This window comes from Zeus faber (genome assembly GCF_960531495.2).
Source record: "Zeus faber genome assembly, chromosome: 9".
NCBI lineage: Eukaryota > Metazoa > Chordata > Actinopteri > Zeiformes > Zeidae > Zeus > Zeus faber.
In genome coordinates, this window is record NC_137197.1 from 13,159,448 (window position 1) to 13,174,305 (window position 14,858).

The following is a 14,858-nucleotide window of genomic DNA, read 5'->3' on the forward strand; positions in this document are numbered from 1 at the left end:
AAACCTGGCAATTCTGAGGTTTTTTTTGGCACAGCCCTAGTGTGTGCGTGTGTGTGTGTATGTGCGTGTGTGTGTGTGTGTGTGTGTGTGTGTGTGTATGGGTGTGGGTGTGGGTGTTTATGTAAGGGCTAGGTGAAAAGACCTAACATTTGTATCACAATGCACGAGTAAGATAATAACATATTCTATATTCTCAGCGATAGATGGTAATATCTGTATAAGGGTTTAACTACATAAACAATTTCAATTGAAGTCATTCAATAGAAAAAAACAAGGGAAATGCAGCGTATTTGACCAAAAATGTATAGTGGTATTGTGTTTGTGGTAGGGTTGTGTAACACTTCTTAAATAGTCCTGTCAAGTACAAAAAGTGCAGAGTACCAACTTGTAATCCTGCCCTCGTTTCATCTTTAGTTCTGAACAAAGCGACATTGTTATTCCAATATATTCATGAATTAACACGGGATCGTGACATTGAATATTAGGAAAATTATTCTAATTCCAGGCCGTGTAAATACAATGTTCTGCCACTTGACACTCTGTAGTTGTCTGCTCCATAAAAACAAAATCAAACTCACAGCAGTGTACCCGCCATGCCTATTTATATCTCCAACCTCTAACATGAAACATGTAGTGTGTGCGTGTGTGTGTGTGTGTGTGTGTGTGTGTGTGTGTGCGTGCGTGTGATAAAAAAAGTTTGGGTATGCGATTTGGTTGCATAACTTAAGTTAATCTTAAAGTCAACAGAGAGCACAGATATAACAGAGATTATTCCAAACATTTCCCGACATTAATTCAGTTGTGCAACACCTTCTCTCAGGGAGAGAGAGAGAGAGAGAGAGAGAGAGAGCTCAACTCAGTGAGGATTTACTTTCAACCGTGTAGGTATCTGTGTTTTCGCTTCTTCAAATCCTCTCAATCTCACATACACACAACATGTGCACAGGTACACACAGCTGAAGAGGCCTGGCTTGACGTTCTCTGCTGCACATAACTGTTGACACTAGGGACGCACCGATCTGATAGTGATATGGGACATCGGCCTGATACTGACTCAAATGGCTGGATCGGGTATCGTGACTATGGGGCCAATCTCTTCAATTCAATTCTTTTTTGTTTTTTTTACGGTATACCAATATGTTTTCAAACAAGATATACGATGAGGCAATACCGTTTATATCGATATAGTTTGATATTTGCGCTGAAATACATAACCCACTTCTTCCCGAAAGCCGTGCATTTACGATCCCTATTTTCCCTCAATGCAGAGGTTCCCAACCGCTGGACCGTGGACCTGTGCCCGGCCGTGGGGCACTTGCCACCGCACGCGCGTGCGTGCGTGTGTGTGTGTGTGTTTGTGTGTCTGTTCAGTACATTTTGTTTTACAAAGTTAGGAAAGAAATGTTTAAGTCAAGCCTAATGTTGCCTTACACATAAAATAATGATTCTCAGTCTCTTCCCCACAGCGAGGACTAAAGCTCATCACTTCGGATCGGTACTCCATATCGGCCGATACCCAAAGCCCAGGTATTGGTATCCTTAAGCTTATGCTTAACTTTATTTTTTACTTTCCTGTGTGCGAATTGATTAACATGTTTTTCATGTTTCCAACCTTGAGATAAACTCTCCTGTCGTCTTTCTTCGGTTATAATGAAAGTGAGCGGTGCAAGCCTAATCGCTGTAAAAGCACTTGACGAAGATCCCGCGGTGAACATAAAACATCCACAGCCACAGAACAAGCAGGTCATTTCATCTCTTATTTCATGATCGCAAAGATTTAAAAAAAAAAAAAAAAAAAGCAGTTATTCTGCTATTGCTGGACTATCCTGCAGGAAACAAAATGTATGTCTGAATTGAGGTAATATTCTGCCGTTATGTCTTATTTAGGTGAACCATGGGTAATTATGATTAAATGCGCCAAATCTCTGGAATGTTTCTTGAGGGTCATGAAAGCGCAGCATCTAATGTTTCATCTTCACCCATCGTCAGCTGAGCGTCAAGTCTTTGTAGGTGACTCCCTACGAGATCGTGCAGATTCCGTTGTAATCAGGTCAGATATCTCCGTGATCAAATCACGCCGCTCTGAATCTGATATCGTCAGACATCTGAATCCAGCTTCACTCGCTGTGAGAGCGGCGGAGCTTTGATCACGGCGCTTGACTGCACCGACACTGGAATGAGACGATACGCCCCGCTCCGCGCGTAGGTATCTCAGCCACGGCGCTGCTGGGATTGAACATGTTCCACGATAACCGCGTTGGGGCGGACGGAATGATGTTTGGAAAATGGACGAAAATCTTTGTCAAAACGTGATTCGAGGTGTCCATCGCCTATCCTGTTTTACTCTGCTCCGCCGCCGAGGTCAGTTCACTTTGGGCGGGCGCTCTCGCGAGAATTGACTGTTGTTGAATCTGTGCTTTAGCTCTCATGTCGAGCAAGCGTTCCACTTCTGACATCAGCAGAGGTAAAGTTGAATCGCTAAAAACGTCCATTTTCAAGAACGGGTATACTCAGTTGGAGTTATTGGAGCTGTACAGAAAATCTAGTTCGTACAGAATACTTGCATTCCATGTATATGACATTTTCTATTCCACCATCTTCCTCTATCTATTTGTAAATGACTGAAACGCACAATAGTACAGCAAAGAAATGTGTAAAAAACAGCAACTGTGACGTGTTATGAAATTGATTATTACAATTAATTATCATAAATTAAACGGTTTTGAAAGTAACGATAAGTAATGATATTCTAATTGATGACTTGCGCCTGGTTTCTTTGGTTATTGAATGTGCTAACCTGTATAAATCACCTTCAGACCTCATGTCAAAACACACACACACACACACGTGCGCGCACACAAACGTACTCACATGCACACACACACACACACACAGAAAAATCTGCCTCGAGAGACGTTTGGTCCAAGGTAGAAATCAAATATGGTGGTGTTTTCATGCTTCCCTGCCAAAAGAAATGCAGCTGTGTGTGTGTGGGTGTAATCAAAGGTAGCGCAGTGACTGTAGCCGCGGGGCCAAGCCAAAAGTAAGCATGGCACACCTGCAGGAAGTTAGATAGGCCGGAGGCTCAGGGACTCTGAAGGCGACGGCTTAAACACATCAGGAATGCAGCGCTCACACAGCGCCCACTCAGAGGCGGCGGGAGGCGATCACAGCTTCACGTCGGGTGAAAGGGGGGAGGACGAATCCACCGTGACGCCCAGATAGATGCAAGTTTATACGATAAATATCGGCCTATTTTAGGCGATACTGTTTCAAAAGCACATGGGAGCTGAAGCGTGACGCAAATAAATGGATGATGGCAACACCGTTGTGTCGCATACTGTATCAAGACTACAGTTGGCTACCATCACGATATGTTTGACCAAATCACTCAATATCGATAAAGTCACAATACTCTGGTTGCTGACTCCTTCTTCTTTCATATGATATTTGCAAACAAGACAACAACATAAGTAGTAATGTGTATATTATGGCCAAGCAAATATAGATCCGATGGCTAGAACAGTGAGAAATGTGCAGTAATTCACTGTAAACTCCAATGCTCTACTTGCCCAGCCGCAAAGACAACATTAACTATTACAAGTTACCGTCTCTCTCTCTCCCATCTCTCTCTCAGTACCGGCAGAAGACACCACTTGAACCGTGCGGCATCAACAGGTCGACCGGGTGCCAAACAAGAACTCAAACGTCAACACTGGCAAACAAATAGTAAACAACCTGTGGGTTCGATTGAAACTATATTTTGATAAGATATAAAGCTATTAAAAAAAGTTTTTGGGGGTTTTTTTTTTTTCCCGTGAGCAACAAGCGCATGAACCGCAGACGGTTAGATGAATGTTCACAGCAGGATTGGAGCAGGTTGTGCTGTTCGCATGGGGGGGGGGGACTCCTGGCTGTCCATACCTCCAGCAAGACAAGTGCGACAGGACTTGCGCAAGTAATTACTTTGTTATATATATATATACTGCATATATTCAACAACTAAACAAAGAGTTCGAACGTTGAAGACGTTGCGTTTGGTCGTTTCGGACAGGTGTAGTCGGCCATCCCACTCACCGTCGCGTCTGACGTTGCCCCTCATCACCCGGGCGTTCCTGACCTGGGCTCGTGCGACCCCGGTCGAGCCAATCAGCGCGGCGATCAGCAGCGCGAGCGCCACGCGCACCTGGGCCGCCGCGGATCCTCTCATCGCGGCGGAGCGATGCCCGTGCGGCTGCTCGTGTCCCGGGGGCTTGTTGTGCTCCGTGTCGTGGCCGAGACGCCGAGTTGAAAACGACAATCAATGAAAAAAAAATAAAAATAAAAATAAAAAGTTACTCTAAAAACGTGTTTCCCGCTGCCCCCCGGTTTTACCCTTCACATCATGTCGTTTTGGGGTTTGTCTTTTTGTTTTTTGGTTGTTTCCACCCCCCCCCCCCCCCCACCACCACTTGCTCTGAGGAGTTTCTCTTAAAAAATAAAAATAAAAATGAAAATGAAAAGTTAGGAGCGCGGCGCCCCCCTGCCGATGCCGGACTCCCCAGATATCCACAGAGAGCACGGGTTCGAGACCAAGCCCGGGCGCCTGATATAGCTCCGTTCACGGCCACACGTAACGGCGCCGACCGTCTTATCGCTTTGGAGCGAATACATTCTGTCTCGTCATTCCGGCTGGAATACTCGACATAACTCCGCTGCTTTATATCGGACACTTGTGCGGGTGTGTGTGTGTGTGCGTGTGTGTGTGTGTGCGCGTGTGTGCGCGTGCGTGTGCGCGTGTGAAGCGCTCAAACTCAAACTCAAACTTTTGTGACGCGAGACGCGCGGACGATTCGTCCGAATCGAACGACCCTTTTGAATGACTCGGGAGGGGCAAGCCACTCTGGGAAAACAGTGAATGTTCGACTTACAAACTGAAAACAAGTACTCAGGACTAGATTCAAGTCCAAGGTAACAAGGGCCAAGTCATTAAGCGTAATGCGTATTGAACGCGACAGATTACTATTTATATTACATTCCATTTTATTATAATATTATAACATTATTCATTATATTATATTGTACTTTTTTTGTGATTCACACTTTGAGACAAAAAGCTATTTTTCTACCTAATATATTTTGATATTTAATATCCAAATACTTTTTGAGAGAATGACTTTTACACGTAAAAAAAAAATCAAATACAGATTCATTTCAGAGCAATTGCCGTTTAAAGCACATGCAGAATGCTTCTCGTGAGCGTTCCATTCTCAACTCTGAGCCGACTCTTCTGCTCTGACTCTCGATCATCGTTCACCGGAAGTCCTCCCTCGCTCACCGCGCGCCATTGCAACTGAATCCAAGCGAGGGAGGAGTCGGAAAATCGAACGACTCTTTTTATAACTGCGAGGGGACTCGTCAAGAACCGGCTCCGAAAAACAGTCGAATCTTTCCTCGCTAAAGTCAAACTCTTCTGCGCGCCGCCGATCACAGCGCCGCGTGCGCGTGCACGTCGCAAATCACGCACGCGTGAACTTATTCCTCGGAACAGCGGAGCGAGGAGGAAACACGCAAAATGAATAACTTGCTTTCCCCTTATGTGTTAATAATTTTTTTTTTTATCACATTCTATTTTATTTCAATAAGAAATGTTATTTATATATATATATATATATATATATATACGCACACACGCGCACACACGCACACACATGCACACACATGCACACGCACGCATGCAAAGTGAACAACATTGCTCATCTCGTTCCAGTGGCACCTGTCAAGGGGTGGGATGTATTAGGCAGCAAGTGAACAGTCGGTTCTTGACGTTGATGTGTTGGAAGCAGGAAAAATGGACAAGTGTAAGGATCCGAGCCACTTTGACAAGGGCCACATTGCGATGGCTTGACGACTGGGTCAGAGCATCTCCAAAACGGCAGGTCTTTTGGGGTGTTCCTGCTACGCAGTGGTTAGTACCTACCAAAAGTGATCCAAGGAAGGACAACCGGTGAACCGGTGACGGGGTCATGGGCGCCCAAGGCTCATTGATACGCGTGGGGAGTGAAGTCCAGCCCGTCTGGTCCGATCCCACAGAAGAGCTTCTGTAGCACAAATTGGTGAAAAAGTTAATGCTGCTGTGATAGAAAGGTGTCAGAGCACACAGTGCATCACAGCTTGCTGCGTATGGGGCTGTGTGGCCACAGACCGGTCAGAGTGCCCATGCTGACCCCTGTCCACCGCTGAAAGCTCCTACAATGGACACGTGAGCGTCAGAACTGGACCATGGAGCAATGGAAGGTGGTGTCCTGGTCTGGTGAATCATGTTTTCTTCTACATCATGTGGATGGTCGGGGTTAGGGTCCGATCGATCGAGCGTCTGTGGGATGTGCCGCAACAACAAGCTCGATAAGACCCCACCTCGGAGCTTCCAGGACTTAAAGACTCTGCTGCTAACGTCTGGGTGCCAGATATCACAGGACACTTTCAGGGGTCTTGGGTTAGGGTTAGGGTTAGAGCTGTTTTGAGGGCACCGGGGGGAACTACACAATAATAGTGGTAATCAGTTGTGGTTTTAATGTTATGGCTGATCGGTGTATATATATATATATATATATATATATATATATGTACACATACACACACACACACACACACACACACACACACACACACACACACATACATAGTCTATATATATATACAGTATACTGTATATTTGAACTATGGGTTTAATGATAAAACCCTCCTAGTCTCTCTCTCCCTCTCTCTCAGTCTACTTCACTCACTCATACCTCGTCACCCCCCCCCCCCCCCCCCACAGCACTCTGTCTCTCTCTCCTTCCCTCTCCTTGCCCAGTCTTGGTTCCTGTCCATGCTTGCTTCCATCCCATCTCATTGGAAGAGTTATTTAGACTTTACAGGTTGAACAATCCTATCCCCCCCAATTCTCCAACATCATGGGTATGAGCAACATAATGCCTCTTTAAAACTTAGAAACCACTTAGGGAATGATGTCAGTTATTAATAGATAGAGAAAATTAATTAAAATTAAAAAGCTACTAGACTCCCATGGTGAGCTTCAAAGGCATGCACGCAGGGCATGGGTGTGCAAGTGCAGTATATGAAGATGTATGAACCCTGTAAACGACTCGAGAGAGCGCAGATACACTGTAGGCATGCAAACAATGCAGTGTGTACACACATACACACATTCAGAGCTAAATCCAATGTTTTACCATTATGGAATCTTATATACAGAAGATAATTACTTGCATTTGCTGTGGTGTACTGTGCACAGTGTTGGTATAATAAAGGCTGCATAGAAGTATTTATAGCGGAGATGTAATCTAACCTTTAATTTTCATCCCTTCCCTTGTTTTACTAACACTCATAAACTAACCTCGCCGTGTACATTGTGGGACAGGCGGAATGTCATTTGTGTCTAATGAGGTAGAAAAGCTTGAATGCCTATAAAGCATCATCAGGCCATTGTTCTGTTATGATCTTGTTCCTTAAAGGCTTGTTGCCATATTATCTCTGTCCACTTGACCCAGACCTCCATATATCTGCCGTGCTGGTGCCCAAAAGCCAGGGAGATGAGTCATGACTGCAGTGTCTCTCTCTACGTACTGCTGTTGGGGAGCGTAGACATCACCGATGGCAGCGCTTTACCTCTGCATCCACCGGATTATGCACTTGTTTTTTTGTGATCCTGTAAACTGTTCACATCGTTTTCCTCCTCATCCTTTTCATCTTTATGTGTGATTATTATTACGCAGGGCTTTATTTGTACATCTCGATTAGTACGCAGTTAAAATATATATACTGTATGGGCTTAAGGGTTGAAGCCTGCCAGAGAATGTTCCTCTGTGGCTCCACATATGCTTTCCTCTCATCCGAAAGGTTTTAATTAACACGGCTTTAGTAATTTAGCACAAATATGAATCCAGATATGCCTAGATCTGGCATCTGGTATAGTATTGCTATTTAAAAAAATAATTTATAATGAAACAAAATTAAAATCAAATCTAAAACTGCACATTATTTTTTATGTTCAAGTATTCAAGTTTTATTTTGGGTATAAATACCCACATATATGACAAACTAAATCTATATTCCTATCTACAACTTAAAGGGGACCTATTTTGCTCATTTTCAACAACTTAATATAGGTCTCTGAGGTCCCCAAAACATGTTTTTAAAGTTTTTTGATGAGAATACCAACACAGATTATGCATTCTAGCCATTGTGACATGTCTCTTCAAGGACGCTCCATTTAGTAGGTGGTGCCACCCTCCTTAAGCCCCTAGTTCTGTTCTTAGTTCTGTGTCCTGTGAGCCAATGGGGTTTGAAGTTTCACTTCTGTGTTCTGTTGTGTTTAGTCCGTAAACTTTCACTGATTTCACCTCATCAGTCCACCAAAATCTGTTTCTGAACAAATTGGAGGTGAGAAATAAACAATCCAGTTGCTGAATCTTCAATTAGATCTACAAAGCCTCATTTAAAAGTTTGTTCCGACTTTCGTTGCTCACACCGCACCGGGACATCGCATGCGGGGATTTTTTGTTGAATGTATACGGTGAAAAATAAAATAAAATAAGGGAAATAACTACATCTCATTTCAACACACTATTTCAATCGGTTTTGTTTGGAGAAACGCACAGCGGATCGCGCGCCACAGCCTACAGTCTACAGTCTATCTACCGCATACCTTTTTTTTTAAGAAAGAAAGACAGAATTGTTTTTTAAATTCTTACATTTCCATTGTCTGCAGTTCCCTCACAGACAGTTGGTATTAATTCCTCTGTCTTTTAAAAGATTTGTGCTGGTCTGTAAGCCAACAGAGCAGTTCCCAGCGGCACTTGTTATTCTGGAGTTACTCATATAGAGGGGATAGTTCTAATTTTACTGAGGCCCTAAATGACATACTAAAGGGCTGCAAATCTGAATGCTTTATTTCATCACAGGTTTGCCGAAATAGACAGCTCACAATAGTGAGTTGTCTCATTTCACAGATTGTATGTTAGACATCACAGACTCGAATGTATCCGCACAAGCACTGAAAAGGTGAATTTTTCACAATAGGTCCCCTTCAAATGAACAATTATAATGACTATGTGATAGTTCTAACATGTACAACAAGTATCAAACACATTTAAGTCTCAAAACCTGCATGTTTGGGAGAGTGGGGTGGTGTGGGATCAAAATAAAATGTCTGCCTTGTGCATTTCCATTTAATCCTGGCACTGCATTTATACACACACACAAGCACACACACAGAAAAGCCCTCAAAACACACACATACACATTAGAACACACAGTGTATTGACATACACAAAGACAGACACACACACTTACAACAAATTGAGTTGCTGGTTTGTGTCCACCTTGGTTGTTTTGCCAGAACTATGTTGGTGCTGATGAAGTGTGTATATGTGTTCGTGTGTGTACTTATGTCTGTGTGCATGTGGATGTGTAGCCTGATTAAAATTATAACAGGTCTCCACAGGTGGGACCCTTGGGGCCAGCATCTGATCCAACAGGGCATAGAAACTTTACCTAAAAGACAGGGGTGTAGAATGTGGTGAGTGAAAATTATGTCTTTTTTGTTTGTTTGTTTGTTTGTTTGTTTGTTTGGTGTGTGTGTGTGAGTGTGTGTGTGTGTGTGTGTGTGTGTGTGTGTGTGTGTGTGTGAGAATGCCCTGCAGTGATACTGTAATGAGGCCCTCATGAGAGGAAATTAACTGGCAGTACGACTAGTGACAGGAGCCACTGTCGCTTCAGACGCCATCGGAATGATCACATAGTGCCATTGTGTGTGTGTGTGTGTGTGTGTGTGTGTGTGTGTGTGTGTGTGTGTGTGTGTGTGTGTGTGTGTGTGAGTGTGGGTGTGTGTGTCACTTTTAATACAGCATCTTTATTTGCCAACAGATCTAAATAAAAATCGTATTACAAAGGGATAGCAGAGTGGCACTACTTCACTAGTAGAGTGACACTACTTCCAAAGACATTCCTCACACACTTTGGAATCTCCAAGGTGAGATATGAATCTGTGTGTGGTTATGTGTAGAGTGACCCTGTAATAGCCTGGCTTTCTAACCATGGTTATCGTCCTGTCTCATACCTCACAGGGACCTGGGGATACCGACAGATGGCAACGGAATGATGACAAGTATGGAATGTGTTTGTGGCAAAGTATGCAAGAACCCATGTGGCCTGAAGATCCACCTGGCCAAGATCAAATGCATGCAAATGGTGGAAACATCACAGCACGCAGAAGTCAGTCTTAGTTATACACAGGAGTAACCTAACAGTGGCCAGAACCTCAAGGTGGCCCAGTCTCCAACAACTTGCAGAGCATTCAAATGACCCAATCTCCAAACAACAACCCCCGTCATCCTCACACTAGTAGCTGAGAAGATTGGTTCTGAGATGAGGCCCCATATGCTGTACCATGAACAACGGATTAACAAAGATCCATTGACTTGATTGGCAGGGGCTGAATACCTTGTGTGGCATTTCAAGGAGGTGAGCAAGGAGGAAAGAGGACATCTCTAAGAGCTGCACAGTATCCTCAGGAATAACCTGAATATGTTGGGGAGGGCAGAGTGTCTTCAAAGTCAAAGGAAGGATATGAGACAAAAGCCCTGGGCAAGGAAGTTACCACTGGCATCATCACCAAGTCCTTAAGGCCATAGCAAATGGGGCTGAACGATTTGGAAAAATAATCAAATTGCGATTTTGTTAGACCAATATTGTGATTGCGATTTAGAATGCAATTCTATTTTAATGTCATTATCTTCTGTATTTTTCACTAAACACATTTATAAATCATTCCTATGCCAGTGGTACTCCTTTCCAGCTCACGAGCCACATTTATAGCCAATAGCCAAATTTCTGAAACGTCCGTTTCATCTATCAAACCATTATGCATTTTGCAATAAGGCCATTAGTTATATCTTATTAAGGAATGAAAAGCATGATGTATGCAATAATTGCAATTTATTATAATAACCATTACCATATTATTATTACCGTGTTTTTATTTTGCCATTACAACCACAACTTTATTATGTATTATTATACACAAATTGTGTACAAATGTATATAGGTAGACAGGAGATGGCAAACCGGAAGTTAGGTAGAGAAAGCGACGAGCCGACTCTCCTGCGCATGTCTGCTGCAGCTGAGTGATGAGTTTTTGCGTTGCAGAGGTAGATGCCATGCTCTCTGGAATAGCACACTTAAATTAAGTTAAATGGCTTAAATAAAAACTGTGGATTGATATAAAAGTTGATTTTTATATTTGTTAATTGCATGGAGGCTGTTGTGGTACTTGAGATGCTTGTGGCTGGCTTTGAACATGGTGGTCTTGCATGGCACAGTTTGTCCAGTGGTAAGTTGTGGCTCCAGGTTATTACTTATAAACGGTAATAATGTAATTTAATATGAATAATTTATAGTAAAATTGTCAGTGGAAACCAGGTGATCAGCCATTGATCACTCGATTGATCACAGTTAACAGATCGTTGATCATTACCAGGAAACAGATCTCTATAGATGTGTTCTTTCTCGAAGCCCTCATAGGTTTATGTGTCTAATGGGAAATTCAGTTTTGAATACTGAATACTGCAGACAATGTCTGTAATATTCAGTATTCATGTCTTTGATTTATTGAAATACGCTTTTGGACACTTAGACACTTTAAAGAGCCACAACTAGTCACAAAAGTGCTGCATGCGAATTTGATTCATCGTTCAGCCCTGATAGCAAATACCATCTGTAGTGGAATTAGCTACTGCAAGTACCTCTATCAAGCAGAGAAGGCCCTTGTCTTTGTCAGAGGTTTGGAGAAACCAACAACTGCTGCTAGGAACAGCACTGGACTGAGATCTAAGAGTTTACCTTAGGAGGCAACTTAAGCTCTCAGTTACTGTCATAGTGACATCCATGAGGCCAGATGAGATGCTGCTGTCTCAACCCACCAAGCAGATCATCCTATTGGAACTCACTGTCCTTTGTAATGCCCACATTGAAGCGGCCAATGGTGAAATTACCCAAGCGGGTGGAGCAGTGCCAACAGTGTAATCATATTGAAGTGCACTTCAGAGGGTTCAATAGGCAGCCCCTCTGCAGGGCCTACAAGCTGGGCATCACAGGGGCCAGAAGACAGAGGGCAACCAAAAGGTCCTCGAGATCGATGTCAATCAAAAGGTGTGACACATGGGGTTGTGGCGCTACTTGTTATAAGCAAGACTTGAATAATCCTGTGGTCTACACTCTATCTCCAAACAAATTCACCGCAATCTAGCACAATCCGGATTTTCTGTTTATAAACAGACAAACCACTTTCGGGTCTTGGAAAGACAAGGAATCAATCATCTGGAGCACATTTTTGAAAACAACTTGCTCATATCCTTCTTAACCTTAACCCAATGATATAATATCGGTGGTCACAGTTTCCTGCAATTCCTTCAATTACAGCAGTCCCTAAAAGTTAAAATCTAATTAACAAACATCCTACAACCACCTCTGATGATTGAACATCTGACTGATATAGGTAATTTAAAAATAAATTTTCCAGAATATACAAACTTTTTTTTAAAAAGATGACACTTTATCTTTACCTACCATAGAATGGGAAACAGACCTTGCAGTTTCCACCAATATCAACCTATAGAAGCTTATTTGCAACGCCTTTTCTATGACCCGCAATTCCAAAATGCAACCCACCCAATGTACGATTTTGCACAGCGCTCATATCATCCAACACAAAATGTTCAAAATGGATTTTGTGGATAGAGACATTTGCTCTCATTGTTCTCTTACCAGAGATATACCAGAGATGACTTCGTTCATGCCATCTGGCTCTACCTACCTATCCCAACATTCCGGACCAAAATCACCAAGAAGCTATCAACCCTTCTGGGTCACAGCCTACAGACTCCCTATCTGTATGTCTGACCTCTCTTCAGTTGAACCACCACTCAGACACCACCAACCCATTTTGATCGCCTTAATTATTGCCAAGAAAATATTATTACTTTCCATATTAAACTGGAAAAACAGAGATAATCTGCTCCTGCGGCTGGCATACGTATGTTTGTTTGATGCCTGGTTGCGGGTTTGGGTCTTGGGTCGGGGGGGGGGGGGGGGGGGGGTGCCGGTTGTGGGTTCAGGTCTTGGCCCCGTGGTTGGCGTGTCTGCGTGGAGGTGGTGGCTCATCGTGCCGGGGCTGGTTAGGCGTACCGTCTGGTCCTTTGTAATGGCCACATTGAAGAGGCCAATGGTGAAATTACCCAAGCGAATGGATCAGTGCCAACAGTGTAATCATATTGAAGTGCACTTCGGAGGGTTTAATCGGCAGCCCTTCTGCAGGGCCTACAAGCTGGGCATCACAGGGGCCAGCAGACAGATGGCAACCAAAAGGTCCTCGAGATCGGTGTCAATCAAGAGGTGTGACACATGGGTTTGTAGTTCCGTCTGGTCCTGTGTGTGGGTGTGTTCGGCATGTGCTCCCCATGTGGTCTCCTTTGGTGGGGGACGGACTCCTGTCGTTGCACCTGGCTGCCTGGGTACCTGTTCTCTAGTGATCTGCACAGGGCACTCGTCGCTGGGGGGTCGGACTTTGGGTAGGGGGCCCTCTGCCGCCCTCTGTTCTGTGGTCCGCATGTGCGACGGCTGGGGGCTGGTCAGGGGCCTGATGGGGGCGTGGCGTTGCCCAGCATTGGCAGAGGTGCATGGCGGGCCGCTGTGTGCCCGTGGCTGGTCGCTGTGGGTTGGGTCCTGACATCTAGGTACCCTGCGCTGAGCACACTAGTCTACGTGGATAGGCGGGTGTCGGTCTGTCGGAGTGAGACCTGGCTCCAGGTCCGCGGTCCGTGCCTGGTGTCCACAGCCCGGGTTTTATGCATGCACCAGCGTGTTGTGCCTGCACATGGGGGTGGGTTGTATGTATGCGCCTCAGTGGTACATGGTCTCCTTGCGCTCCGGGACTGGGCGTGGATGTTGCTCGGCGGTCTTCCGGCTTCTCTGGGGGAGGGGGGTCTTCTGGGGCTGCAGGGCGGGGTGCTCTGGGCTTTCCTGCAGCCGTGGGGTGTTTGTACGGCCACGGGCCTCAGGGGTGACTTCGGGGCCTAAGATATAAAACTGGCCTAACAATATGGAACCGACCTGCGTGTGAAGTGTCCACCGGTGAGTGTATGGGACTTATCACACACACACATCACACACACACACACACACACACACACACACACACACACACACACACACACACACACACACACACACACACACACACACACACACACACACACGCACACACCACCAGCACCTGCTTTGAACATACCCCAAACACCCTCCTGGTTACATCCTTCTCCTTTTTTCCCTCCTTTACTGCCATAACTTTTACAGGAAGAGGCCAAGTGCCAAATTGCTGTTCCAGTTATCCTGGACTTAATTAACTTTGTCTTTTCATACTTTTTGTCATCTGATGTTTATGTTTTTCCATGTACATGTTTTTGTTTGTTTCTATCTTTATGTTTTTCCATGTCCATGTTGTTGTTTGGTTCTTTAGTATGTTTATTTATTTCACCGTGGTGATTGTCACCCACTTGGAGAAGTAATGCGATTAGTTTTTTAAAGACCAAACCATGGTTAGATGGTTCTCCCAAGAGGGGGATTGGTGGTGGTTCTGTGTAACAACAAAAAACTCTGCTGTTGTCTACCTACAGGTCATCCACAGGACAGAGTTATTGCAGCAGTTCTTGATGAGTTCTTGATGAAGAATGAATAAAGAGTTGCATTGCAGGTTGAGAACTTGAACTCCACTTGCAGACTAACTCTGTCCTAGATGCAATAGCACAAATACTCTGTGT

General features: G+C 44.3%; 1 protein-coding gene across 1 annotated transcript in view; it reads right to left on the minus strand.

Annotated features, from left to right (window-relative positions):
• Positions 1 to 4,605, minus strand: part of pdgfd (platelet derived growth factor d) — a 59,755-nt gene extending 55,150 nt beyond the window's left edge. The window contains exon 1 of the mRNA XM_080006472.1: positions 4,078 to 4,605. Within this exon, the coding sequence (XP_079862598.1) occupies positions 4,078 to 4,210 (133 nt within the window). The 5' untranslated portion in view covers positions 4,211 to 4,605. The remainder of the gene's footprint in view (positions 1 to 4,077) is intronic.
• Positions 4,606 to 14,858: the final 10,253 nt, after the last annotated feature.